The sequence below is a fragment of the Populus nigra genome, chromosome 11, assembly GCF_951802175.1.
Source record: "Populus nigra chromosome 11, ddPopNigr1.1, whole genome shotgun sequence".
In the NCBI taxonomy this organism is placed as follows: Eukaryota; Viridiplantae; Streptophyta; class Magnoliopsida; order Malpighiales; family Salicaceae; genus Populus; species Populus nigra.
The window spans coordinates 4,964,558-4,992,490 of NC_084862.1; the positions used below are offsets into that span (position 1 = coordinate 4,964,558).

Genomic DNA, 27,933 nt, shown 5'->3' on the forward strand with positions numbered 1-27,933 from the left:
TTTTCCACTATGTGAATAACAATAAAATCTTAAATATAAAAAAATGATCATTAATAATAATAAACTTTAAGACTGGATATCTTTTAAGGATTTCAATAATAACTATATACTAGTTTTGTTTAAGTAATTTCAATACTTATTTAGTTTACATGATTTTTTTTTTTTCTATATTTTTTGCAACTTATATATTTATTTAATATGGGTTCTAGATTTTTATAATGATTACAATGTTTTTATATGTTTGGATGATTATTAACTAAACTAAACATATTTTTATTACATGTCTAGTCTTTACTTGGCTGGCATTTTTTTAAAAAATATATTTTATAAAAAATAAAAAATTCGAGCATTAAAAGCTTATTTATTCTTGCATTTCAAAAATATTTAAAAAAAAATTAAAATTTTTTATTTGTTTCAAATTAATATTTTTTGGTGTTTTTAAATTATTCTGAATTTATTAATATTAAAAATAATTTTTTAAAATAAAAAAATATTTTAATATATTTATAAAAAATACTTTAATATAATTTTTATTACACTCTCAGATATAAAAAATAAAAATAAAAAAGAAAGTATACCAACAATATAAAGTCGACATTTATAGAATCCCCAAATCACACCCGTTCCACTGTAATGATGAGAGATGGGCATAGTGCTCGGAGAATGAAAGTCAGTATCAAGAAGCTCGACAGAAAAGGACCCACAGCTCATCATGTTCAATTGCAGTGGAAGATTAGCCTCCACCCTTTTGGAAATTGGAGTTCTTGATTTTCCAAAATTATGTTTAGAATCTTGATATTCATCCATAGAATCCGGACGTTGCTTAAATGGCCCCCACGGACGGTGAGGGGAAAAAAAAAAAACAGGAAAGTTCTCTCGTTTGTTAAAATCCTAATGATATGACTGATTTAGAATGTATCTGGCAGCATGTTATTGATTGTTTTTTAAATAATTTTTTGTATTAAAATATATGTTAATAATTTTTTTTTAATTATTTTTGATATCAGCATACTAAAAAAATCCAAAACATACAAATCATATTAAATTTTAACAAAAAAAATTTAATTCTTTGAAAACGCGGTGCACATTCTTATTCAACCGAATTTCCATGCAATAAATTGTAATATATATATATATATATATAAACATGTTTTTATCAAAAATATTTTTTATTTTAAATTAATTATTTTAGTGTTTTTAAGTCATTTTAATAAATTAATATTAAAAATAAATTTGCAAAACTAAAAATATTATTGAAGTTTATACAACCTGTCAATCACATCATGAAGTTTATATTTATTCATTTAATAAGATATTTTAAATTTATTTTTCATAGCACACCCTACATTTAAAAACGTCTTCCAGATTGTTTTTTAATGACAAGATCAAACGGTAAAAAGTATTTTATTTTTGAATAAAATGTTTATAACAGCAATAAAATCCTCTTTGAATCTCACGGGGATGATTTGTAATTTATTTATTTATAGTAAATTATTCATAATAATTGTCTAGGCAACCCCCGAAATGCTTCGGTTTAGAGAAGTCTCTTTTTTGTTTTCCTTTCTTTTCTTCAAATATCCTTAAATTAATTAATTTATGATTTTGATGAATACTGAATATTACGAGCATGTTTATTTTTACATTTTAAAATTTTTTTTAAAATTTTTTAATTTTATTTGCTTTAAATTAATTTATTTATGATTTTGATGAATACTGAATTTTACGAGCATATTTGTTCTTACGTTTTAAAAATATTTTTGAAATTTTTTAATTTTTTTTTAAATTAATTTTTTTATAATTTTAGATTGTTTTGATGTGTTGATATCAAAAATAAATTTTCAAAATTAAAAAAAATATATTATTTTAATGTATTTTTAAACAAAAAATACTTTAAAAAACAACAACTACCCATATTAAACTTATCCTTTCGAGTGGTTTCCCATTTGTTTCTCATAGTAAAAGAGTAATGACGTCTAATGAATTCTTCTTTTCTTGATGCCTTTTGATTTCTCTCTTGTTCCTTTAAGCACCGAAGGCCACTAGCTACAAGGAAAACGGTTAATGATGCCAAGATCCGCTTTAAATAGTAAAAAGGCTGATAATTTTGTCTTCAAACAAAGATGTCATCATCCACCAATAACATACTCTGATAGCTCTTAAAAGTCAAACCTTTTTTTTTTGAAAAAACAAAAGGATTCTTTAATTTTATACTTAATGGAGAAGAAAATGATGTTTTATTTCTTTTCTTCCTTTTGCGAAAGAAATTTCTGTCTTTGGTACGTGGATTGACTAATAGCCAATTACTAATGCAATACCAGTGGCTGAAACATCACCTAGCATAAATTACAAAAAGGTTCTTTATTTTGGTGATTATCTTCAATTTAATCCCTAAACTTTAAAAATAAATAAAATCTCTCTAGTGTTAACAAAAAACTACAAGTGCTCAGTTTTGCACTATGGGATTGGATTGTTTTAACAGTGGATTGGAATAGTTTTTATAGTTTTGACACTACAGATGCACATGTACTACTTATCTGTGATCTTATCTCCATTACCACTCGGTGAAGTTCTTTATAATCTGCTGTGAGTCGTTCATATTTTTCATTAAGATGGGTTGTTCGATCTTGTACTCGCTGGTCTAACATTACCGCAAACTCTGGAGTTTGAATGCTTAGAACCAATTGTGAGCATCCAATGGTCAAAATACTACAAGTCGTCCACAAGTTCTCGATTATAGGGTCAGAGAGTCCGTACACTCAATTTCTATCAAGCCCACTGGACGATTCTTCCTCCAACCACAAATATAGATGGGTCGAAAGATCGTTTTCGTATCTTTTCTTTAAGCGACTATTATATGTATTTTGGAAAGAAAAAATAAATTCATCAAATTGAAGGAAATTATAACTTAATAAAAAAATAGTTGAAAACTAACATCTTACAAATTGCTAAGCTCAGCTATCCATGAACTATTGCATCATTTTTTAGCGGTCATCACTCGCACATGCGTTTGAATAAAAAGCTTTAATGGGCTTGGCTTGCGTCCAAGAACCATAGTCTACAAAATAAAAATGTTGTCAATTAATAAAACATATCAAATAAAAAAAATGGATGTAATAAAAAAAATCTTACCATCCATTTTGCATGCAAAATGAATGGAATGGAGCCGCTAGTGTGCGTGGTAATGGAACCGTGAACACGTCGGTGCTCGTTCTCCGCAGTAGACTGTGACCGTCACGTGAAGCGTGCGGACATCATGTGTCGAATGTATTCTTCCCATCCAGTCTGCGAGATTTATGGCGGTTTAAAATCCTTCCACATCACCATGTCACTCCAAGCTGGAAGCTCGCTTTCTCTTGCATATTTGTTTTGCTTTCTTTTGCGTCTTGTACCAAAAGTCATGCAATCTCTATATTACCAATAAATTATCTGTTAGTAAAGGAAAAATAAAATTTTAATATTTGGAATAATTTTTTTTTTGAAATATTCTGGAGTTGGTGACAACAAAGAGTGATGTCATATGAAAGATTTTCCTTATGATGTTTGTGATCTGATAGGGTGTGGTATCACAGCCTTAGTCTTGACTTTATCCTAAGTTTTCACAATTTCTATCAGAAACTTTTTTCTCAATTCAGTATTAGTACCCTGAACTCTTTTCTATTACACAATGAGAGGAAAAAAAAAACCAAGTCATATCTTCAAAGATTCAACGAGAAAATGTTAAGCGTGAAAAATCTACTCAAACCTATCATCATTAAAACCTTAATCAATGGAGTCTAAAACAACTCGTTATGAAAATGCATAGATACTCTTTATGATGAAACACTTTTCAACTTGAAATAATTGATGAAGAACTATGTTTAAGTAGAGGAAGCTAATGTGACTAGGTAGGTTCACAACCATGTCTAAAGCAAAATCTCCATAACATTACTAGTTTCCTATCAGAGCATAAGAAAACACCAAGGGGCATATTCATGATCGTTTGACATTCGGTGAACTCCTTACCACACCTCTCACCACCACATGGGTTGAGGTTTTGGCTTTCATAAAGGAAAAAAACTTCGTGTAATACCCGCCTCCAATGACAAGTGATACAAATACAGGGAACCCAATAAATTTTGTCTTTTTAACCATGATTATGGAAATGACATCGAAGAGTGCCATACACTAAAAAAAGATAGAAATATTGATCTCCAAAAGATACCTTTAATAATTTATGAAAAAAGAGATATAACTTGAATAAATAAGAAAAAAATCATCATGATGCATTGCATGAGATAAGATAAAATTTTGAAATTGTATCTTTATTGTCTTTTGATTTTTGTCAAATAAAAAAAAACAATAGTAATGTTTCTTTATGATTCAATAAAATATCTTCATGAAAATCTTAATGTCTCAAATTAAATGTCCTCATGAAATCTCTATGGAAATGTCTCCATATCTCCATTTAAGTTCTTCAAGTCTTGACAATCACTTATCTTAAAAACAATGATTAAAAATCCTTCTCTAAGTCTCAATGACTACTTGCCATAAAAATAAAAAAGATATACTTCTTGACTACTCATGAATTCATAGACATATACCCAATCCAACCTGCTTTTTATTACTAGACTATTTCTTTAAAATTAAATTATTCTCTTTCTTGCATAAACTTGGCAAAGAATTACAAGAAGAAATCTCATATAGAAAAAATTAACAAAAACAAGGTGCTCTCGTGCATACCTAGTTACACTGACATTATCATAAAATCCTATCTAAAAAAGGTATCAAATATATTTTTTTCATATTATTTGTTAAAGTCTTTCAAATATATATATTTAAAATACTTTAGTAAATTTTATGGTTTTTAAATTGGTTTCTTTAGTTTTTCCTCTCGATTCAATGTTTTCAAAACTTTTTTTGTTAACCATTAATTTATTTTTTTGAACACCTCTAATAAATTACAATAACTAAGTTATAATTAACCCATATGGTTGCCAAATCTACAAGAAATAAATAAAAGAAACAACACCTCTTATTTGAGCTTGTCTTCAAATATGTGAGTAAATATCATGTGCTAGCACCTAAATTTTAGTTTGATATAAAAGAAAAAAACAATGAGGATAAAAAAACATGTTTAATGTTTATTGAAGAGAAAAAAATACAAAAATACAAAAATAAAATTATCTTTAATATAATTCTAGAATAAATTAATGTATTTTTAAAAATAAGAATCACGTAAAAAACATATTTTAAAAACAATTTTTTAAAAACAATTTTTATTCTCATTATCTCAATCTTTTCTATTTCGGTATAATAACCAAGTCCTATTTAAATTAATTGTAACTATAAAGGCATGATTTGTTTTTGCATTTGAAATTGTATTTGGATGTATTTTGTTTTAAAAAACATAGATTAATATTTTTTAATAATTTTAATTTATTAATATTAAAAATAAAAAAATTATTTTTTTAACACAATTCAAGGAACTTTTTAAAAACAAACAACATCACGAAATCATACAATAAAAAAGAATATTAAAATCGAACAGAATTTATTTCGATAGTAACTGTCTGTCGTCGGCACTTGAAAAAAAAAACAGCATTAGCTGGCCGAAATATCTTTCTAACTTTTAAAAAAGAGAGGAGGAGTTTAAGTTTAAATTTTAAAACACACGCAAGACAGAGAAAGAGAAGCATTTGAAAAAACAACACATTTCAAAACGCAAAGAAATAGTCGTCGTCGTCGTCTAATATCTTTGAGAGAAATTGGGAGAGGAGAGAGAAAACACGCAAAAAAAAAAAAAAATATAGAAGAAAAAAAGACTCCTTCGTCTTGCGAGTACATTTCTTAGCCTTTTCAAATCGTTGAATATTGAAAAATCTGACCTCTCTTAAAAAAACCAATCAGATCTCATCGGTTATCGATCAGCTCTCGATCGCTTCGATTAGACGAACTTGTTAATTTAGATCTTCGATTCTTGGACTTGAAAAAATGGAAGCGATCGAAGAGTTGTCTCAGTTATCGGAGTCGATGAAGCAAGCAACGACGTTGCTTGCTGATGAGGATGTTGATGAAAATCCGAGTTCAAGTTCAAGACGGAGTTCAACTTTTCTTAACGTTGTTGCTCTTGGCAGTGTAGTAAGTGACTTGCTTTACTTGAATTTGTTTCTTTTTAGTTAAGAAAATGAGTTTTTAGTTTAGATTTAGGTTTTTTTTTTGGTATTTTGGTTTACGAGTGATTGGGATTTTTGATAACTGTTATTGTAGTTGTCAAGTAGAATTTCTTGTTGTTGTTGTTAACGAGAATCTTATGGTGGAATATATTGATTCGGGAAATGAATTCTTTGGAATTGAAGGATGTTTGTTCTGTCTGCGTTTTGTTTTCGTAAACGATCTGAGATATCTTTTTTTATGAGTGTTATCTTCCACCATAGAAGGAAGGGATATTGTATATTCGGATAGATTGAACTCCAAAAGGAAATGAAGATGAATTCATCAGCTGAAGAAGCATTGCCTTAGTATGAAGAAAATGAAATGAATTTGGTTTTTGAATGTGTTGATTAGTAGTATGGATGTCATTTTGAAGGTGTTACTGTCGTGTGAGTGTGTGTGTGTCTGAGCTATATTTGTTAAATATAACTGGATGATACAGATGTTCTTTATTTTGTGTCATTATGCTTTACTGACTATTTGTTTTGGATGTAATTCGTGGTTATGAGCTATGAGGAACTGTTGAACGTGAGATTCTATAGCTTACTAAAATTCTAGTTTATCTGCTGTTGCAGCTGCCATATTTTTTGCTGTTTTTATCTTACCTTTTTTTTCCTTCATGAAAAATCTCTTTTTCTAATTTTTTTGGGTAATGTGATCCTTGTCTGATTTCCCCTTCTGTGTTTTTGGTCAGGGTGCAGGTAAATCTGCAGTTTTGAACAGTGTAATTGGGCATCCTGTTCTGGTAAGTTAGTCTACATGAGGCTTTATTTTTTTCCTCTCTCCTGAATGTAGGTTGATTCCTGAAATTCTCTTTCTTTTGTACAGCCAACTGGTGAAAATGGTGCCACTCGGGCCCCTATAAGCATTGACTTGCAGAAAGATGGTTCTTTGAGCAGCAAATCCATTGTTTTGCAGATTGACAATAAATCTCAACAAGTTTCTGCAAGTTAGTGATTGCAATTGAATGGCTAAAATTGCACTATTCGTTCGTTCATTTATATTTATATTTTGTTCTCTTTGCCAGTTGCTTATGATTATATGGTTAAGGATTAACTCCAAAACAGCCTCTTAGGAATCTCATGTTATCATCTAATGATTTTTTGAAAATGCCACCAACTTCTGCAGAGCTGGCAGCTTTAGGATTCCCATCATAACTTACAACCCCCAGCTGCTAAGTGCTAACATGGTTAGATGACAATATTGACCACTGGTTTGAATTTTCATCTTTGTTTGAGGCTGTAAGATATGCAATGGCCACTGGTGAGGCTAAAAGCAATGTGTAGTTAACTCATAAGATATACAAAATTTACATATAGGAGTTAGTGGTGAAAACAGAAATATGCATAGGACTTGACTGAGGTGGAAAATTGCTTTTCCACTGTGTGGTGAAATGTCAATAAACATGTAACAACAGGACTCCTTTCAGATTTATAAAATGTCAATATGATTTTTGTTATTTTGCAGGTGCTTTGCGGCGTTCTTTGCAGGATAGGCTAAGTAAGGGTGTCACTGGCAAGATTCGGGATGAGATATACCTGAAACTGTGCACAAGCACAGGTTCGTTCATTATAAATACTGTTTATTCTTGTTTAATTTATGCATAAAGATTTTAAGATTTGGGATTAACTGTTGTTTTGTGGAAGACTATTGTCATAGAGTCCTATGATGGGATTGGAGATTCTAAGATTCAGTTAACTAATTAAGATTCATTTAATCCTATGCCCTTGTGCCTCTTTGCCAAACAGATACTGTTGTTACCATACTTACTGTTTAACATGTTTTTTCTCAGCACCTTCCTTGAAATTGATTGACTTACCTGGCTTGGATCAACGGATTGTGGATGAGTCTGTGGTAAGTGTTAATTAAAGGTTCTAGACCTGTATTACATTTATGGATTTACATCAACCAGCATTATTGTCATGGTGATCAACATTACTTTGCATGTAATCTGTGAAAAAAAGGAGGCTTTTGGCTCTGTTTCCATTATTTGTTTATTTTTTGTGCATGTAATTAGTTCAGTGTGGTGCTCAAAATGTTATGGTAATAACTTTTCAATATGGCCATTGCTTAGGTTGGTGACTATGCAGAGCACAGTGATGCCATTTTGCTAGTTATTGTACCTGCAGCCCAGGCACCTGAAATTGCTTCCTATCGAGCCCTCAGGATTGCCAAGGAGTATGATGGAGAAGGTAAATGGCTGTTAAAGTTGATTGTGCTGATATCTGTGATAGTTTTAATACAGGCAAATTTTGCTACATGGGTGATTTCAGACACTCATATTTTTTAGCACATACTTTCCACTCTTGTGTCTCCATCATCTCTCTTTCTGTTAGTTGTTTTATAATTTTTGTACTTTTACGTGTTCAAAAGCCCTTTTCTTATGTTGGATTTATTACTTGTCAAAAAATTTCATAGAAATGTTGCAAGAGTAAATATTAAGGTGTAAATGATAACAGTGTTTAGTAGATCCAGGATGCCTAAGGGTGCAAATAAAGGTGTTTGTGGACTCACAATTAGAAAGATAAGTGATGCATATTAGTGGGGCCTATGCTTAAAAACTGTAAGTAAATATATGTTAGGACTTGTGCATAAAAAGTGATGAGGGAAATTGGTTTTAGTGGATCACGCTTTATTACTTTTTGTGAGGGTAAAACCTGGTAATTTCCTTCCTGTTTCTGTTCCAAACTAGTTGAAAGGGGTAAAATGTTACTAGGATCTCTTCTCACCCCCTACCAAACACATCTTTAATATGATTAAACAGGTATCCTCTTCCGTCAATGACAGGTACTAGAACTGTTGGTGTAATTAGTAAAATAGATCAAGCTGCTACGGATCAGAAAGCTATTGCGGCTGTTCAGGCTCTCCTTCTAAATCAAGGGCCACCAAAAACCACTGATATCCCATGGATTGCTTTAATTGGTCAATCAGTTTCAATTGCTTCTGCGCAGTCTGGGTCTGAAAGCTCTCTGGAAACTGCGTGGAAAGCAGAGAGTGAAAGTCTCAAAACAATACTGACTGGAGCCCCGCAGAGCAAGCTAGGCAGAATTGCTTTAGTAGATGCTCTGGCACAACAAATTCGTAAGCGCATGAAAGTTCGGCTTCCAAATCTTCTCTCTGGGTAATTGTTTTATACTTTGTTTGTGGCCTTTTTCTCTTTCTTTAAGAAATTTCAATTTTTTACCATACCTTTATTAGTTAATTTGCTCTATTGTCAGTGTGCCTTGTATTGCCTCTCTGTAATATTCTATTATATGTACTCGTCTTGTTGTCAGCATGCTGCCAAGAAATTTCTCGACATGGATTTTGTTGTTATTATTGCTGTTCTCCCTTGGTGCATAATTTGTACTTAGGAGATAATTGGTGCACTTTTTTTATTCTTGATTATGATCATGACACACTTGGACTGTAAACTGTAAAAAGACAAATAAAAGTGTTTTGTTAAGGTAACCTCATTATAGACAAGGATGGGACAAATTTAATCAATAGTCTTAACCTTCTTTCTTTGTTCAATATATAAATTTATGCTTACTTTGTAGGTTTTTTTTGGCTATTTCCTTATACATTTGTCCTTTGTATCCATGCAGTTTGCAAGGGAAGTCTCAAACAGTTCAGGATGAACTAATGAGGCTTGGGGAACAGATGGTTCAAAGTGCTGAGGGCACAAGAGCCATAGCTTTGGAGCTTTGTCGTGAATTTGAGGATAAATTTCTCCAACACATTATGACGGGTGAGGTGAGTGTTTTGAATCTTATGCTTTCAGTGTTCTTTGTTCGATAGCATGTATCCTGTAGGATGATCTGTTATGTATTGATGTTATGCTCCTAGAGAATGTAGTGCTCCACGGACCTTTGTCCTTTGTAGTTCTCTATGGATCTTTGTATTCTATGCTTATTATTCTTTTCTTCCACTCAACTATTATTATTTTTTTTCATGTCACTCAAATGGTGCAGTTATTTGTTCTTTTGTTTCTTTTTTTGTTTTGGATAAAATGGTAGATATTTTTAAAATTATCTCTGATGTTATCCTCAGTTTATTTCTCCAAGTGGGACTTGATGTAGCTTGTAAAAATCTTACCATTAGCTATTTGCTTCTGTTCTATGAATAGTCAATCTACAATCTGCTAAGTGATACACTTGTTGATTTCTTATGGTTAAGAGAGACTAATTGAGAAATGGTTTCTGTGAAGTTTCATGATCCAAAATATTAGCTGTTACTTAAAATATTTTGCTGCAGGGTTCTGGGTGGAAAATTGTTGCAAGTTTTGAAGGGAATTTTCCAAATAGGATCAAGCAACTTCCTTTGGATAGACATTTTGATATCAATAATGTTAAGAGGGTAATTGTGCCACTTTTATTCACCTTCTTTTTTCAGTACATGCTGTATTGCTTTTAGGAATTGTCGTGTGCTATCGCATAATCTTTTCTTCTATATGTGGTCTATCAGATTGTCTTAGAAGCAGATGGATATCAACCATATCTTATATCACCTGAAAAGGGTTTAAGATCCTTGATAAAAGGTGTGCTGGAGCTTGCAAAAGAACCATCACGTCTCTGTGTTGATGAGGTAAATTACATTTTGTTCTACCATTTTTTGTAATATGATGCTTCTTTCTTTGAAGTTCATACTTTTGAACGTTTCCACTCCTCTTCTCTCCATATTTGATGTTTATTGTGGTTGTGAACATCAAATGAATATCTGACTTCTGATCTATTCGTGTTCCTTGATACTTTGTTTAATGGTGTACTGGGTTCTGATGCCATGAAGCAGTCATAAGATGTTATTTTTTGTGTTTTATAAAGGCTCTGTGTTTATCTTCTACTCGTTTCTCATTTTCACACATAAAAAAATGTTGTTTATGTTTTTTTTTCGGAAGTAACTTCTGAATTTCCATTCAGATGAAACTGATTTGAGGTAGACCTTGTTTATTCTGTTATAATTTATTTTGAAGATCTATGATCAATAACTGGTCCTGTTGCATGCTATTCATGGAGTTCCTTCCTGACTAATAACAGGTACATCGTGTCCTGGTGGATATAGTTTCTGCTTCTGCAAATGCTACCCCTGGTCTGGGAAGATACCCTCCTTTCAAGAGAGAGGTACAGTGCTCTATGATTACATGTTCCATGATTGATGTTGCATGTTGTGAATCTGCATGGGTGCCTATCATGGTTAAAATCTTATTCTTTTTGTAAACTTGATTTTTTTTTTGGTTACTACTGTAAGGTTGTAGCCATTGCAAGTGCTGCGTTAGATGGGTTTAAGAATGAATCAAAAAAGATGGTTGTTGCATTGGTTGATATGGAGCGAGTATTTGTGCCGCCACAACATTTCATCCGTTTGGTGCAAAGGAGGTACTGAGAACATGTCTGGCTTGTATAGATTTGAGTAGCTATCAAGGTCTGCTTTTAATATGTTGGGTGTAGTGGCTCAATTACAAGGAAAACTGTGCAATTTTATTGTTATGTGATGGCATGCTTATCTATCTCTGTTTCAGTCACTTGAAAAAGTGCAAAAATAATAAAGCTGTTAAGTGTAGTGTTGCCGACCTCTACATTAACATGGTTGTCTGTATTTTGTGTTTGTGTGCCCGAGCATGCCAAATGTTTTAGTGCATATGCAAGGATCTTCTGTTGTATTGTATCCTACACATATTTGTGCATATCTGAAACTTAACCTCCAGCTTAATTGTTATCCTTTCATTTTTATCTACTATAGGATGGAAAGACAGCGCCGAGAGGAGGAGCTTAAGAACCGGTCCTCAAAGAAAGGAAATGATGCTGAGCATGCTATATTAAACAGGGTATAGTGTTCATTTTGACGTTTATTGGAATAGGAGTCTTAACCAAAATGTGTCATTTCTGTTATGTTTTGTTGATGCTCCACCCTTGCTTCTTTTGTTTTATACTTTCTCCTTAGGCGACTAGTCCTCAAACAGGTGGAAGTTTGAAATCAATGAGAGAGAAATCCAATCAGGCTGATAAGGAGGTGCAGGAGGCTTCTAGCTTAAAAACTGCTGGTCCTGAAGGAGAACTAACAGCAGGTTTCATGGGTTACTGTATTTCTTTAAAGAATTCTAGTCTTACCATGTGTCCTACGCTGCCTTTTGAGTTTTATGACGATATTTTCTGAAATTTATTGTCCTTGTTGCCTTCAAGAATTGGAAATATCTTTGGGGCTATGGACATCTAAATTGCTTCAATTCTTTCATGTCATTATAGAATTTTAACAGCTACCATAGTTCTGAAGATATAAAGAAATGGGTACCTAATTTAAGTATGGAACTAGTTTAGAATTTGATCTTGATGTGGACAAGCCTTTCATTACATATTTAGTATTTAGTTTCAAATATATTAAATTATGTTCTCAAAAACATGCTTGGAAATAATTTCTTTTTTTGATAATTGAGAATTTTTGCATGTGCTAACACTGCAATCACAACTATTTATTGGTAGGAAAGTTTGAAGTTTAGTGAACTGTTTGCATGTTATTTGCAGGATTTTTATCAAAGAAAAGTGCAAAGACTAATGGATGGAGCAAGCGATGGTTTGTTTTGAACGAGAAGACCGGGAAGGTTTGTAAATGTTATCTGATAAATATTATGGCACATTCTTCTTCCATGTTACTAAATTAGTATATTGTGCCCCCCCCCCCCCTCCCCCCCTCCTCTTTTTTTTTTCTGTTTAATGGTTTAAATGAAGACTGGTATATATGTCCCTGTACATGTGCTGGTTGGGAAAACTTAATTTTGAACATTCATTAGATAGTGTCACTCTGGTTTTTCTTGCTGCAAATACTGTTAGAGGATGGTATTAAAGCATGTTTATTGTGCACACCTCTGTGGTCTGATGGTTTGGAAGTGACTCGTATTCTCATCCTGTTGTTTCTATGTATCCATCTTAGAAAAATAAGATTTGAGAGTATGCAGTGCAGAAGCAATTAATTGAATTGCTATTATTGTTAGTATTTAATCGTACATGACTCTTATATAGATGATGGGTAGGACGAAACTCACCTATATCTTATTTTTAACAGCTTGGTTACACAAAAACACAAGAGGAGAGACATTTTCGTGGTGTCATCACGTTGGAGGTATGGTCAATAATCACTCTTTTAATTTGGGATCACTACTATTGCATGGTTCTGGATTTCCTGGCTTCTTTTTCTGCATTTTTCTTTTTTAATTTCTATTACCTTGGGACTGCTATTGATAACACGTAGAGTGCTATGAAGGATAGCTTTTCTGGTATGTGTGCAGTCAGTTCGCCGGGGGGAGGTGTTCAGCAGTGTAAATTACTGATGAAGCATTGGTCTATTGTGTGGGAGGTTTCTAGAAACAAAGATTATTTAGGAATTGGACATATAAGAGTAGTGCATGAAGTGAGAAATCATATGTTAGTAGTTGTGCTTTTATTCATCTGTCTATTTCCTACCTGAAGTCCACCCATATATCAAATGTAAGGTATTAAAGAATATAAAATTGATGTTATGATCCCAATGTGAATTCAGGTGTGCGTTGTTGAGATGGAGAAGACTGCATCTTAAGATCATTTTCCTTTAGTGAAAAAAAAAGAAGATTTATATTGTCTCCAGAATTAGCATTGGTCTATCCCCAGAGCTTATGCTCCCATAAATTGAAAAGAGAACGCAGTACTTCTTCAGGCACAGTAGTATTGTGGTTGTGTTGAATTGGTGGTATAGCCATTTTGAAGACCTGCTTCTTGCTCTTTTTGGGCCTAGAATATAATTTATGCTTTGGAAGGCAGGAGGCCAGTACGCGGTGAAATTGTAGTTTGAAGAATGCTATACTCGAATCTTTTTACCAAGTATTGATAGACCTGGTACCAAACCTGCTCTATCAAAATCTTGGTGGAGGGATGGACTAAGTTTGATGTGCACCCATTTTGGTTGGTCTGTTCTTTCTTCTGGTATTTGTGTCATCTTGTTTGCCTTTTAAGCAAGTAAAGGTTATGCCATTACCTGTTTTTATTTATTAGTTAAGAAAGCCATATGTGTCCTCCCAAACAGGTTATGTTTCTACATGCACTATACTTGATAAATGCTGTCAGACAATACATGCATTTTGCAGGGTAAAGACTGGATAAATTATGATCATTTAAATGGCTGTGCATGCAAATGATTTGTTGCATCTGATCTATTTATTTTGCAGGAATGCAACATTGAAGAGGTTCCAGATGAGGAAGAACCTCCTTCAAAGAGTTCAAAGGATAAGAAAGTCAATGGACCAGATATTAAAGCTCCCAGTCTTGTATTTAAGATGACCAGCAAGGTTCCATACAAAACCGTTTTGAAAGGTATGCATCTTATATACTTCTCTGGTGGATTTTCTTACTTTGTATTTCTTTTTGAAGTTACCATTACACTTTTAACCATATTTTATCTTGCAGCTCACAGTGCTGTTATTTTGAAGGCTGAGAGCATGGCTGACAAAGTTGAGTGGATAAACAAGATATTAAAAATTGCTCAACCTTCTAAAGGAGGGAAATTGAGGGGTGTATCTCCTGAAGGTGGTCCTGCAATGCGGCATAGTCTTTCTGATGGCACTTTGGTATGATTACAGGCTGTGCATTTTGCTCTACCATTTTTTGGGGAATTAGTGGTGGTGTGATGTGGCATTCAAAGCAGTTACTAACTTTTTAGAGTTCATTATTTTGCATATTTAACAGTCTCCCTTGGATTAACTCTCTTGCTACCTCCAATGTTTTCTTTGCAATGTTAGGGGTTGTTTTAGTTATTTATTTTGTGTATCTGGAAATTTTCTCACTGAAATTTCAGCTAGCAGTTTTGGTCCCATATGCATGTGCATAAAGGTTAAATGTACAAAACTTGGACATTGCTGAGTTAGACTTCAAAATTCCTAAAAAATAACTTTTTGTGTGCAGGATACGATGGCTCGAAGACCTGCCGATCCGGAAGAAGAACTTCGATGGATGTCCCAAGAAGTGCGTGGATATGTAGAGGCAGTTTTGAATAGCTTAGCTGCTAATGTTCCCAAAGTAAGCTGGTCATCATTCTATTATATTTTTTCCTTTTGTGAGAGGCTTTTAATAACATTTGTAATTGACCAATCAGGCAGTTGTTCTTTGCCAAGTTGAGAAAGCAAAGGAAGATATGCTAAATCAGTTGTATAGCTCTATCAGGTTGGGTGCATTATCTTTGTCTGCATTTGGTGCGTTTTGCTCATTGCTTTACTAGGATGCTCATGCAACATGGCTATTTGTTAGATCACTACATGTGATTATTTTAGTGTCTTGTCGGTTCACATGGATGCCTGTTCTGCAGGAATCTGCCTATGGTTGAAACATAAATTTCTGAAACTATTTTAAGGGAACTTTAACATCAATTTTGTATTTGTCTATGGTCAGCGCTCAAAGCACAGCAAGGATTGAAGAGCTTCTTCAAGAGGACCAGAATGTAAAGCGCAGGAGGGAGCGGTACCAGAAACAGTCCTCTCTCCTTTCAAAGCTAACACGCCAACTCAGCATCCACGACAACCGAGCTGCTGCTGCTTCTAGCTGGTCTAGTGGTGATGGAGCAGGTTTGTAGTTGAAAATTGTTGTTCAGATAGAAAGGGTTATAGGCACATGGACATTGAAATGTTGAACTTACTGGTCAAATTATTCAAACCCTGTGTGCCAACAAATTTTCCCATTTCTTTGTGAGAAAGATGTGGGTTGTGCTATTCAAAAGCTCCAAAGTCTTTCCACACAACAATTATAATAGAAGGGGAGAAAGTTACCTCTAACCTTGACTGTATTATTTGGAGGAAGAAAATAACTAGAAGAAATGCGATGAGAGTGGTTGTCATTTGATGGGTTTGAGACTTTGGATACCCTGAGGAGATTAGCATATTAGATGTTTTTCTCTTTATGAACGGCTAGATGAAGCTGCAGTTGTCTTTATATGTTGCAATGTGTTTTCTCTACCTGGAGGGCACCTGACCTGTCAATCTAGCATAAATTTTGATTGCTTATCAATCACTTTTATTCAAAGTACATTTTTGTAGGAGATCAGTGTTTTTTTTAGCCATACATATGGATCATAGTCAAGGTTTTTTGCTGTTAAAATATAGGGTCCTGATGATGATGCCTGGAGCCTTAAACCCCTAGCTACCTTGCCTTGTTAAACACTTTGCTGCCCTGATAGCTGCTTGTTTTAGTACCTTTTCATGTCTCCTTTTAGGGACTCACTGTAGAACTCTTACTTGTCCATCCTCATTCACTTTCCTGACCAATGCATGGATGGAGGCATAGTTTTAAATGACAGTCATTATATAATGTAATGGGAGTTATTTAATGGATTCGGAGCAACCATTAACATGATTCAGTGTTATAGTATCGTTATTGGCGATTCCAAACAATAATGGTTATAAAGTTGTTATGTGATGATGGTGGTTGCTATCGACTGTTGTAGTGAAATATAACGGGTCAATAACAGCCCACTAACGGTACACTTACAAAATTGATCTTTTGATAGTTTTTGTATTTCAAGTTAATATTTTTTTTTTGACTTTTTGATAGTTATAATATGTTGTTATATGTTTTTACCTGCTAGAAGTGTTAATATTGACTATGTTTAGCAGACTTATGAGAACAACATGTATTACAAAAGTTTGCTAAGACTAATGAATTCACAATGATAGCTGTGACTATTTTTTAACATCCATAAAGTCTGCGATCTGCAACTGTGACAACTGCAATTTAAAACTATGGAAGAAGGGAACATGCATGACCTGCAACTGTGACAACTGCAATTTAAAACTATGGAAGAAGGGAACATGCATGACGACTTGGAAATTGACACACACACACATAATGGGTATCAATTTGTCATTGTTATTAATGTCCTTGAAATTCTTGGATTACCCTAATTGCAGAGAGCACCCCAAGCCCAAGGACAAATGGTTCGGCTGGCGATGACTGGAGATCTGCATTTGATGCAGCTGCCAACGGTCCTTTAGACATTGGAAGCTCATCAAGACCTGCATCAAATGGTCACAGTCGATATTACGGCAATGGTGATGTGAGCACCGGTTCCAACTCCAGCAGCCGTCGCACTCCTAATCGCACTCCTAATCGGTTTCCACCCGCTCCTCCGCAGTCTGGTTCTTCAGGTTACAGATATTAAATGGGGGCAGACTGATCCCAATTCACAATTCATACGTCCACTGCATTATTGGAGGGTGAGATTCTGGAAACCCACTTCAAATTCTATACTTTAGAATCATTAGAAGAGGAGAGCGTGTTTGTGTACATAAGACTACAGTTCCTCAAAACTGGGTTTCTTACGGCTTGCCCCAGAATCCTTGAAATCCTTCTATTATATTTTTTTGCCCCCTAGTAGTAGAGTTATAATTCTTTTTTTTTCCCCTAAATTGCCCCCACATTTTTGCATGCTATAGGTGCAATTTTGCATGTATGGATTCTGATATATAAATACTTTTGTGCCTGAAAACTCTCAGTATAACATTTGTGATATTTCCATCAAGGGGAGCTTTATATTATGATTTCCAGTTGTGACTACTGACTACTGCCTCTTCGCTTGGTTGTCGAATGCTGCTGTTCAGTTCTGATTTTGCGGGTCTTTACTCTGTCTGGTTTTTCTTGTTCTTCCATTTTATGTTTCAATTGACAAGTAACCTTATAAAATAGTCAAATCAGAAATCAGATTGATCAGTTTTTGCTTACAACATTTGTTTTTCAGGTAATAGAAAATAACCGTAGTTGGATGTCCATTCAGGATGTGGCCTCGTGTTGGATTTGAGTATTACAGTGTGCTTGAAACTGGAAAAAAAAAATATTAAATTAATATATTTTTTGTTTATTTTTGATGATTTTGATATTAAAAATAAAAATATATAAAAATATTTTAATATATATTCAAGTTAAAAAATATTTTTAAGCATCAGTATTAAATGCTTTAAATAAAATAGAATTTAAAGAAAAAATTTGTAGTGTTTGTTTGTTTGTTATTTGAAAATATACTAAAATATTATTTATTTATTTTTTAATTTTTATTTTTAACGTTAATTTAAACAAACGGGGCAGTATTGCCAAAAAAATCTCTCCACTAGTTAAAAATGAAAAAAATAATTAAAAAAACACATTTATTTACATTAATTATGTAATTAAATCTTGATATGATATATTTAACCAAACTTAATTCTAATATTTAGAAAAATGCTGAAATCTTGAAATTTTATGTGTGTGATTCAAAATCAATCACGTGGAAGATTTATAAAAAACAATCCATTTAGAGCTTTCAGTTTCATGGCACGGGCCGATAAAGTAGCCATGCTGTCCTATTTGTTTGAAGTTTGAGAATATTTATTTAAAGTTTGATTAGTCTTTAACCTCGATTTTAATGAAAATAAAAGGAGTTATAAAATATTTTTTAACAAATAAATGTAAAATAAGTAGTTTTAAAAAATAGATAACAAAAATAAAACCTGAGGAGACGGAAGGCGCGCGAGGCGAGATTTTAATATGACCGCCCTAGCCGTTAATATGTATTAGATATTTTTCGAAATCGAAATTTGCAGTGTTCTTTCTACGACTTCTCTGTGTTCCTAACAAATTCCATCAAAATCCAGAGACCCTAACGACCACTTTCATCACATTCATTCCCTTCCTTTCGATTTCGGAACCCTAATTCTGATCACCGCTGTGAAAATGACTGATGTTATGCTTGGTTTCGCCGAGGAACAGTTCCTCGGCAAGAGGTTCGGAGCGGCTTACGACACTGCCATGGTCGCTAAAACCCTCGATCCCTTTTTTGGCGATGGCTGTATTGAAAAGCATCTTGCAGTTTATCGAGTCTACACGTCCTCGCTTTGCAAGAACAGTCTCACTGGCGATACTGATTGGCACTGCGTTCTTGGGATCAAAGATCGCAGGGCATCACGCAAAGAGATCATTCTTAGTTTTTGCGAAAACTTGAAATTAGTACATCCTGATTACAATCCCTCCTCGGCTGCGCGAGGAGCCTACGAGCTTATTTCCAACGCGTTAATGGCACTTCTTGGAGATTCGCGTAATGTACTGGAAATATTGCTGGATTCTGCCGAGTCTGAGTTCCTGCAAAATAAGTTCAAAGAGGCCTATGATGCGGCCAAGATTGCTTTGTTAGTGGACCCATCTTTTGGGAATGGCTGTGTTCATAGATGCGTCGCTGCGTACCGAGTACACGCTGCTACGCTACTGAAAAATAGATACGGGGAGATCAATTGGTATAATGTGCTTGGGGTTGATTATTATTGGGAATCCGAGGAGAAGATATCGAGTAGATTTTGTCGAATGGGGAAATTGATCTGTTCTGATGATGATAACGATTATTCGGTTGCAGCCAAACTAGCCTATCAGATCATATCTAGGGCTGTTGAGGTTCTTGTAGATTCAGAAAGTAGGGCGGGGTTTCATCGGAGATGGGGTTTGAAACCACTGCCTTGTACGAAAATGGAGATGAGATGAAAATGCCTGTTGAGCGAATTGTGCAGAATTTATCAGTATGTAAAGACTAATTCTTATTCTTCTTCTATAATTATGTTTATTCTTATACAACACTTTATTTAAGGAATATAAAATTGTTTCCCAAAGTAAGCATTCTGCAAGAAAAATGGCACCTTTTATGGATAAAGATGTGAGAATTTTTTGATTTCTAACTGAAAATAGCCATGGAAGGTACGTAATGGCTCTTCAAGTTTGCAAGGAACATGCTGAATCAATTTCTTCAAAATGTCATTTATTCCTTTAAGGAATTATATAGGCCTTTGATGGTTTGCTCTATTGTTAATTGCTAGTATTTTGGTTCTGGAATCATTGCTGAAAAAGTTCTATGAATTAATTTGTGAGTTCTATACAACACCGCTTTCGAAACAAGAGGAAAAACTAAATCTATTTTGAGAATCAAATTGCCTGCTTATAGAATTTTAAAGCTGTGGATTAGTTGAAAAAACAATCTATATGCCCAGCAATGGACGTGCTTCCACTTTTGCCTTCACTTGATTTGACGATCATGGAGACATAGAAACCACCATGTGTGTGTGCATGTTTGCGTCGAATATTTGAGTGAACTTGCACGCATCTCGATTAATTTTATGAATCCTGAAATTAACGATAATGTAAATTTTTAATGACCTTAAATTTGTAGGACTCAGACATATGATTTTCATAAAACAAATCTAGGAATTTGACAACAGGATGAACTTTTGATCATTTAGCAAGTGGTGTGTGACAATGGTTTTCGTGTCATATTAAATTTGTTTACTGTACAGGAAAGCAATCTTGAAGAGTTTCAGGTGACAGAATTTCCTTCAATGAGTTCAAATCCGAAGAAGATAGCAACCACATTTTAAAGCAACCAGTTCTGTGTTCAAGATAGCTAGCAAGGTTTCATTCAAAACTTTTCTGAAAGGCTCACTCTTTTATGCTTATCTCAGTTAGATTCTTGTTTTTCACTTTCTTTTTGCAGATTTGTTTGAAACTAACAGTATACTGTAACTGAATGTTCACTCTGGCCTGGATGAGCTATCTTTGCTCTTATTCCTGAATTAGACATAGGGAATCACTGGCAAAAGGCTCGTCACTTTCTCGATCATTCAACTGCAGAAACCAAACTACATTTGTCAACTATGTAATCGAGGGAAGTTTAGCAGTGGATCCTTCGAAGGTGTTCATAGCTGTTTATTTTATGTTAGGACGGGTGTGGTTGTGGTTATGTTTTAAAGTGTTTTTTTATTTAAAAATATATTAAAATAATATATTTTTTTTATTTTTTTAAATTATTTTTTATATTAGTATATTTAAATAATCTAAAAATATTAAAAAAATATTAATTTAAAATAAAAAATTTAAATTTTTTTAAAAACACTTAAAAGAAAAAAAAAGAGGAGACGTGCATATGAAAACTTATTGCTGGACTTAATAAGGTAAGATCTCTCACATTCGTGCATGAACATTATTCAAATCTGTGGCTATACTTCCAAATGCTCAAATTGTGGTTTATGCCGGAGAGAATAATGATTTGATGGTCCCTGAAAGCGTTTTGAAGAATGTCGCTTGATATATAAGGTTTGACTGGTGAGATGCAACGACATATTAGGATCTTCATTCAGAGACCTCACACACACACACACACACACACACACACACATATATATATATTTTAAAATTATAATAGAGATATATTGATTTTATATTTTTATCTTTGTTTTTATAATCAGATATTTTTTTTCTTTTATATTTGTTTTTAATCGTCAAACATTAATCAAATGCAATTTAATGAGTAAACTATGATAAAAATCTATTAATTTAAAACAAATGAACAGACATAACACAAAATGAGGAATACTTGAAGAGTGGGAGAAAAACTAAGAAAACGATGTAGTTTTCCAAAAATCAATCAATTTCAAAACCCATAAGAAGCCCATACAGGCATACAATACAAAGAACTACCCTGAGAAAAAGCAGAGCACTGTCTCGAATCCAACAAAACCACATACAAAAGAGGGTTTCGTTTCTACAGATCTCTGTCTCCCTCTCTCGCTAAAAAATGGCAGCAATGTCTACGAGGAAATTCCTCACGCTAAACCCACTATCCAGCTCTCCTTTGAAACAATCACTCCTTTTCTCATCTTCTCTCAACTACTCTACCAAGTCTTCTGCTTTTGGTGCCAGAAACAAAAACACAGCAACAGAGAAGCTAAGTGACATCGATGACAACGCTGAAAACGATTCTGTACCCACTTCAGGAATAAGTAGGCCACTCTCTGAAATACTCAAAGAACTCAACAAAAAGGTCCCTGATACTCTTGTTAGTCAGCGTGTTGATAATGGGTTTTCGATCAAATATGTTCCTTGGTAATTACTTCCTCTCTTTACCTGTATATGCACCCATATGTTTTGATTTCAACCTTTTTTTCCTGAAAAAAAATGGGGTTTTTAGGCTTATGATGTATAAAGATGAAAAAAGTCTAGTATTTGGGTAATGGGTTATTTTGTTTTAATCGTACAATCTCATTTTGACTTTTCTTGAGCAGAATCCAAGGCCCTGTTTGGTAGGTTTTGCGGCGAGGTCTTGTTTTTTTTTTTAATTTTTTTTTTTTGAATTGTTATTGTAAAAGATAAAAAAATGTTATTTTAATATATTTTTAATTTAAAATTGATTTTTTTTTGTATTTTTTATATCAGTTTATTAAAATTACAAAAAATATAAAAAATATTAATTTATATTTTTTCAGCTGAAAATCAATTTGAAAACAAAAAAGAAACAATCTCTAATTATAATGATTTAGAAGGCTATTGGCTGATTTTATTGTTATTTGTTGTCGTTTTCTATTGTTTTTATTAGGCATCTTGTTAACAGGATTATGAATTTACATGCTCCAGGTATGCTAAGAGTTAAAACACACATTACACAAGTTTGTATCATTTACTGATGATTATATTTGAACTTGATATCCAAGCCTAACATTCACTTTCTTTACCTAATACAGAATGGTCTGGTGAGGTTCGGAACATCACTTATTCACCTGATAGCAAGTCTGTATCTGTTGTTTACCGTGTCACTCTCTATGGGACTGATGCTGAGGTATCTTTCTTGCTTTACCCACGTTTTGTTTGTGGTTTTTAGTGTATCGTATGCTCAATTTCTATAGCCATTTTCTCACGGCCAGCATAGGCTGACTGATTTCTTGAGTTGTGATGCCTCACACTTGCCTTATCACTACTTTCTGGCTCTGGAGTTGGAAATCATGACATGATACATTGACTTTAATGGTTCCCTGGAAAGATTGCTTAATATATGCTCATAATCTTTTGGTATGTTGTAGTCGTGTCTTAATCGAACTCTGATGCCTAAACCAGAGGGAGTAGTTGTGAAAGGCATATAAGGCTAATAAAATTGAGAGCAAGAAGATGTGCATTCCTGAGCAGACTGGTTGATACTTTTTACTCGAGGTGATCTTATTTCATATTTTTTGATTGAGAGGTAAGGGGGGACTTTTTCAACTAAGGTAGGCAAAATGTGTCATTAAGAAAATGAAGTCTTGAGTGTTAAGAACTCCATTGACGCTGCATTTCTCTGATGAAAGAGTAGACAACACAGCTAATAGGACAGCTCATGAAATGGGAGATTTCTCTTATTGATCTTCTTAGTTCTTCAGTTTGATGTTTTTCAAAAGTGGCTTATTCTTAACAGAACCTAACGGTTTGGTGAAAGAGTAAAAAATAAAGAACAACATTAGAAATTTTGGGGTCTAAAACTCCATGTCTGAGATATACTTTTCCAGTTAAGGTATAGTACCTTTTGTTAACTGAAGTTGAATTTCTAGAGAAATTCTGAAAGTTGTGATTTGGTAATTTGCCTTCTTTACGTGGAATGCTATACATCTGCTGTGTTTCCAACTTGAGCAACTGTCCTTGTTGATTGAATAGCGTGCTAACTGAAGATAGGGTTTGAGGCACACTACAGATTTCAATTTAATGAATGAAGATTAACATATCTTACAAAAAAAAAAAAAATTCTTTAAAAGTAAAAATAGGGAAAACAAATAAAATACAAATGAAAGTGAAAAAAGTTTCAGCCTTTCAGGTTGTTGGTGGCTAAATTTGGTACTTTGGAACATTGATGTAGTTGTTAGTTATCACGAAAAATTGAAGCTGATTTGCTATGAAATGTGAGGTTCGTTTCATTTAATTTTTGGGAATAAATATCTAATTTGCGCTGTTATTTACTGAAATATGGAGCACAAAGGTTTCTGCTTTAGGAGATGCTTTATTAGGCAGTTTTTAACTATTATGAATAGTGAGACTTAGGAAGATGTTCACTGATTGGTAAGTTGATTGTTATTATGTTTCAATTGAAGATAAAACCAATTTTACATGATGGGGAAGGTAAGAAATTGTAAAATATGTATATTTCTTTGTTATATTTTTACTGCATTTTCCTCCCTCCCCCTCTCCTGATATCTGGTAAAATGGTATTGCAACAATCGCTAAAATGTTTAGATGTCTACTTAAGTGGGTTTCTTTACATGATCCTTTAATCAGCCATGACCCGCTTTTGTCCAACTTTTATATGCATGTCGAGAATAATGCCGAGCGATATCAACACAGAACCAAATTCACTAATTTTGGTTCTAGTAGAAAAGATAACCGAAGAAAGAATTGACAAAAGGAAAGAAAATTGATATTTTATTGCAGAAAATTTAAAGATTACAAAGAAAAGAAAACAAGTAGCCTCACACCACTCAAGAGAATCACTCTCATTTTGGAATCACACCAAAGACTATGAACTTCATTACAATCTACCTCATTCAGACATACATTCCACATTAAATAGAAATATATGATACAGTTATTTACTAGATAATAACCAACTAAGATAAGAACAATGACAGTTACAATTAACTTTTCCTGCCACTTGGAATTATAAGATTATCTTCATTTATTCTTCAGTTATGGTTTGCAACTTCTTCCTTTTTGCCAACGTGTTCCATTGGAATTGTAACTCCATAAAATATACTCCTTTACGAACTAGCTTGACTGCTGTCAAATATTCTAGACTTCTGTTTGCCTTGGACTAGAGTGCTGCCACTTTGGTCTCCAGAATTTGCATCAACTTTCTCACTCCCCAAGCAACTTGCCTCAGGCAAGTAATGTTGAATATCAGCGTGAAGTAATTTGAGGATTCAAACGTTGGACTTCTGGGGAAAATCCATGATAGGGAGCGGTTCCAAAATCAACTTCTTATTCTTGAATATCAACGAATAAGTGTTGTTAAATCCATCGTAACTCACCCTTCTGTCATACATCCATGGTTGACCTAGAAGCACATGACATACTGTCATGGGAAGTATATCACACCAAACCTCATCTTGAAAATGACCTCCCAAAGAAAATGATAATAAGCAGTTATGGTTTGCAACTTCTTCCTTTTTGCCAACGTGTTCCATTGGAATTGTAACTCCATAAAATATACTCCTTTACGAACTAGCTTGACTGCTGTCAAATATTCTAGACTTCTGTTTGCCTTGGACTAGAGTGCTGCCACTTTGGTCTCCAGAATTTGCATCAGAGAATTTATAAAATTTATCTCCTTCTGAAAGCCATCTTTTCCCACACTACTAATAGTTATATTTCCATTGAGTTCAGTTGCGTGAATTGAAGAGAATTGCTAACATTGATCTCCTGTTAACTCACTCTTTTTTAATTCCACCAGCTATACAGGGAGTCGACTGGAACTGCCGCTTTGGATGAGATAGGTTTTGGAGATCCTGTGCAAAAGGCAGAAGCAATGGCATTTCGTAGAGCCTGTGCACGCTTTGGTCTTGGACTTCATCTTTATCATGAAGACATGTGCTAGTAGAACAGTTTATATTGTACAAGTTAAACTTATCTCGTTTGCTTTGAGGGTTTTTGGTATGCACAATGTTTTCTAGAAGAACAGGAAGGGCAAGGCCTGATGTTAAATCTCTTCTCATTTTTGGGAAAGCAGGAGCACTTGGTTGCTAATTTGGTGCCTGTCTTTAGAGCACCATTTCCAGTGTTTAAATGCTTTAGATTAGGTTAACTACTTAATGATATCTATCCATCGTTAACATCTTGTGTTGATAACTAGTCTGATAATGTCGATTCAAGTATCTCTACTCTCTAGAGCAATTTTTCTTGTTTTTGCTGGAATCTCCTGCTGTTCTTGCCCCCTTCTTTTATCCGTTTTTTTTGTTTTAGGGGTCCAAGCGTTTTCTTGTTTCTCTTATTACATTAGGGTGGGAAAGCTAGACTCGCTACTGCATCTTCAGCCCATTGTTAATGAGGCTTTCGAAGATTTGAGTGTCCAATTGCCAACCAATGTGGACAGCAAAATGGTTGGGATAAGTCACACCATATCGATCCAATGGCCAATAGGTGAAATAATTAACACCAAGTTCATGGAGCCACAAAGGTTAGAATCTCAAGGGTAATATCTGGAAGAATATGCCCCAAAGGTGGCTATTTTTGTTGACTAGCGCTATTTTTTTATATAAAAATATTGGGTAAATAATATAATTTGAAAAAGAATTGACAAAATAGTACATGTAATATATATATATATATAGTTGATATATATTTCTATTGAAAAACATAATATTTATAACTTATTGATATTTAGAATAGTGATTTTTAAAAATAAATTATAAAATAGATAAGAGAGAGAAAAAGAAATATATCTTGAAAGTCCCTTGAAACTTTAATTACAATATAACTAGTATTGTCAAAAACATTTCGACGAGATAAATCTAAAGATACAAAAAAAAGTCACAAATAGTAACTCAAGCGTGCTATGCTTGTTTAAATGTGACAGGTGACTCACTTGTTTAAATGTGACAGGTGACTCACTTGTTTTTGGAGGCAAGTGTAGCCTACTTGGGTCACCACTGAAAACATTTTTTGGTGTTTTTAGCTTTGTCTCGTCAAAATCTTTCTAATAATAATAGTAATGTTGTAATCAGAACTTTGATGTGCATTCAAAATTTATTTTTTTAATTTTTTTCTTATCTCTTCTCACTTGCCTATTTCATATAATTTTTTTAAAAAATATTGCTATTCTAAATAACAAGTTATAAATGTTATGTTTTTCAATTGCAATATATATAAACTGTGTTATTTTATTAATTTCTTTTCAAATCATGCTATTTCACCAATATTTTTAATTTATTGTGTTGATTTAAAAACTTCCCCGAGATGGACAAACTCGTATCACGCACGCTAGGTCACAAGTGTTTTAAGAAAAACCCCAAAGATTTAAAGGGCCATTTTGGATATATACTAGCCCAATGGCCTTTATCTCTCCTTCTTCCAAGAAGGGAACGTTTTCTTGAGCAAAGTCTAGCTTGATTTAAAGCTTTCTTTTTATGTTTATTAACTTGAATTAATTAATTTTAAAAAAATATTATTTTAATTTTATTATTTTAAAATCAAATTAGGTTTTTACCGGACCAAATTAGTCTATCAAATTAATCATATTTAATTGGATTAACTCTTATCTAATTTAATTTAAAAATAAATCTAGATAATATCTTAAACTAACTTGATTCTAAATTAATCCATCAGGGTAAACCAAGTTTAATAATAATAGTCATGATAATACGCTGCCAGAGGATCCCAAGGAAAAAACACAGATGGATACAAGAGAACTTGAGAAAGACGATGATGATCATGAGTGTACCAACAAAATATTTATTATTTTATTCACATTATAACCATAATATTTATGTTGTACCAACAAAAAAAACATTTTTGCCAAGAAATTGTTTGGCGAATTTAGCCGATTATATCTAAGATTATGAACGCAACCAATTAAAAGTTTTACATATCATCAAATTTATTCAAATCATTTTATAACTGACTTCTTATTAATTATTATATTTTATTCACATTATAAATATAATTTACAGAATTAATGGTCTGGATAAATTTAATAATTTATAAGATTTTATAATTAATTGTCAGCGCAACAATTTCTCAAAAAAAAAAAAAAAAGAGAGCAGGCAATGGGGCCAGCAAGAAAGTGCGAAGGAGGTAAAGCTGCGAGACATGCATGTGTATGAGTCAGTCACTCGCACACTCACCCACACCTCTGTAGCTTCTCCCTGCGCCTACAAACGAGAGAAAGAAAGAAAGAAAGTACACTGCTTGCTAGTCTATACTCTTGTGCGAGAAAGAAAGCATCGTATAGTCTGTTTGC

The 27,933-nt window shown here is 33.3% G+C and overlaps 2 protein-coding genes across 2 annotated transcripts; both read left to right on the plus strand.

Annotated features, from left to right (window-relative positions):
- The first annotated feature begins 5,653 nt into the window (after window positions 1-5,653).
- Window positions 5,654-17,732, plus strand: LOC133706202 (dynamin-2A-like). Its single transcript, XM_062131681.1, has 22 exons — window positions 5,654-6,117; window positions 6,884-6,934; window positions 7,018-7,138; window positions 7,657-7,749; window positions 7,982-8,043; window positions 8,264-8,381; window positions 8,977-9,310; window positions 9,777-9,924; window positions 10,426-10,527; window positions 10,636-10,755; window positions 11,205-11,288; window positions 11,416-11,543; window positions 11,908-11,992; window positions 12,109-12,232; window positions 12,687-12,763; window positions 13,225-13,281; window positions 14,360-14,504; window positions 14,598-14,758; window positions 15,093-15,206; window positions 15,283-15,350; window positions 15,576-15,748; window positions 17,087-17,732. The coding sequence occupies exons 1-22, from the start codon at window positions 5,971-5,973 to the stop codon at window positions 17,335-17,337; spliced, it is 2,763 nt and encodes a 920-aa protein (XP_061987665.1). The 5' UTR covers window positions 5,654-5,970; the 3' UTR covers window positions 17,338-17,732.
- A 3,817-nt stretch (window positions 17,733-21,549) lies between these two features.
- On the plus strand, window positions 21,550-25,855 carry LOC133706209 (DNA repair RAD52-like protein 1, mitochondrial). The gene is made up of 4 exons (XM_062131688.1): window positions 21,550-22,067; window positions 22,558-22,595; window positions 22,703-22,797; window positions 25,429-25,855. The coding sequence occupies exons 1-4, from the start codon at window positions 21,760-21,762 to the stop codon at window positions 25,570-25,572; spliced, it is 585 nt and encodes a 194-aa protein (XP_061987672.1). The 5' UTR covers window positions 21,550-21,759; the 3' UTR covers window positions 25,573-25,855.
- Window positions 25,856-27,933: the final 2,078 nt, after the last annotated feature.

Excerpts from the sequence above, each read along its gene's own strand:
- LOC133706202 (XM_062131681.1), top strand. The coding sequence starts at position 5,971 with ATGGAAGCGATCGAAGAGTTGTCTCAGTTATCGGAGTCGATGAAGCAA. Across the intron at positions 7,750-7,981 it reads GAAACTGTGCACAAGCACAG|CACCTTCCTTGAAATTGATT; the intron begins GTTCGTTCATTA and ends GTTTTTTCTCAG. Across the intron at positions 11,993-12,108 it reads AGCATGCTATATTAAACAGG|GCGACTAGTCCTCAAACAGG; the intron begins GTATAGTGTTCA and ends CTTTCTCCTTAG.
- LOC133706209 (XM_062131688.1), top strand. The coding sequence starts at position 21,760 with ATGGCAGCAATGTCTACGAGGAAATTCCTCACGCTAAACCCACTATCC. Across the intron at positions 22,068-22,557 it reads TCGATCAAATATGTTCCTTG|GCATCTTGTTAACAGGATTA; the intron begins GTAATTACTTCC and ends TGTTTTTATTAG. Across the intron at positions 22,798-25,428 it reads TCTATGGGACTGATGCTGAG|CTATACAGGGAGTCGACTGG; the intron begins GTATCTTTCTTG and ends TAATTCCACCAG.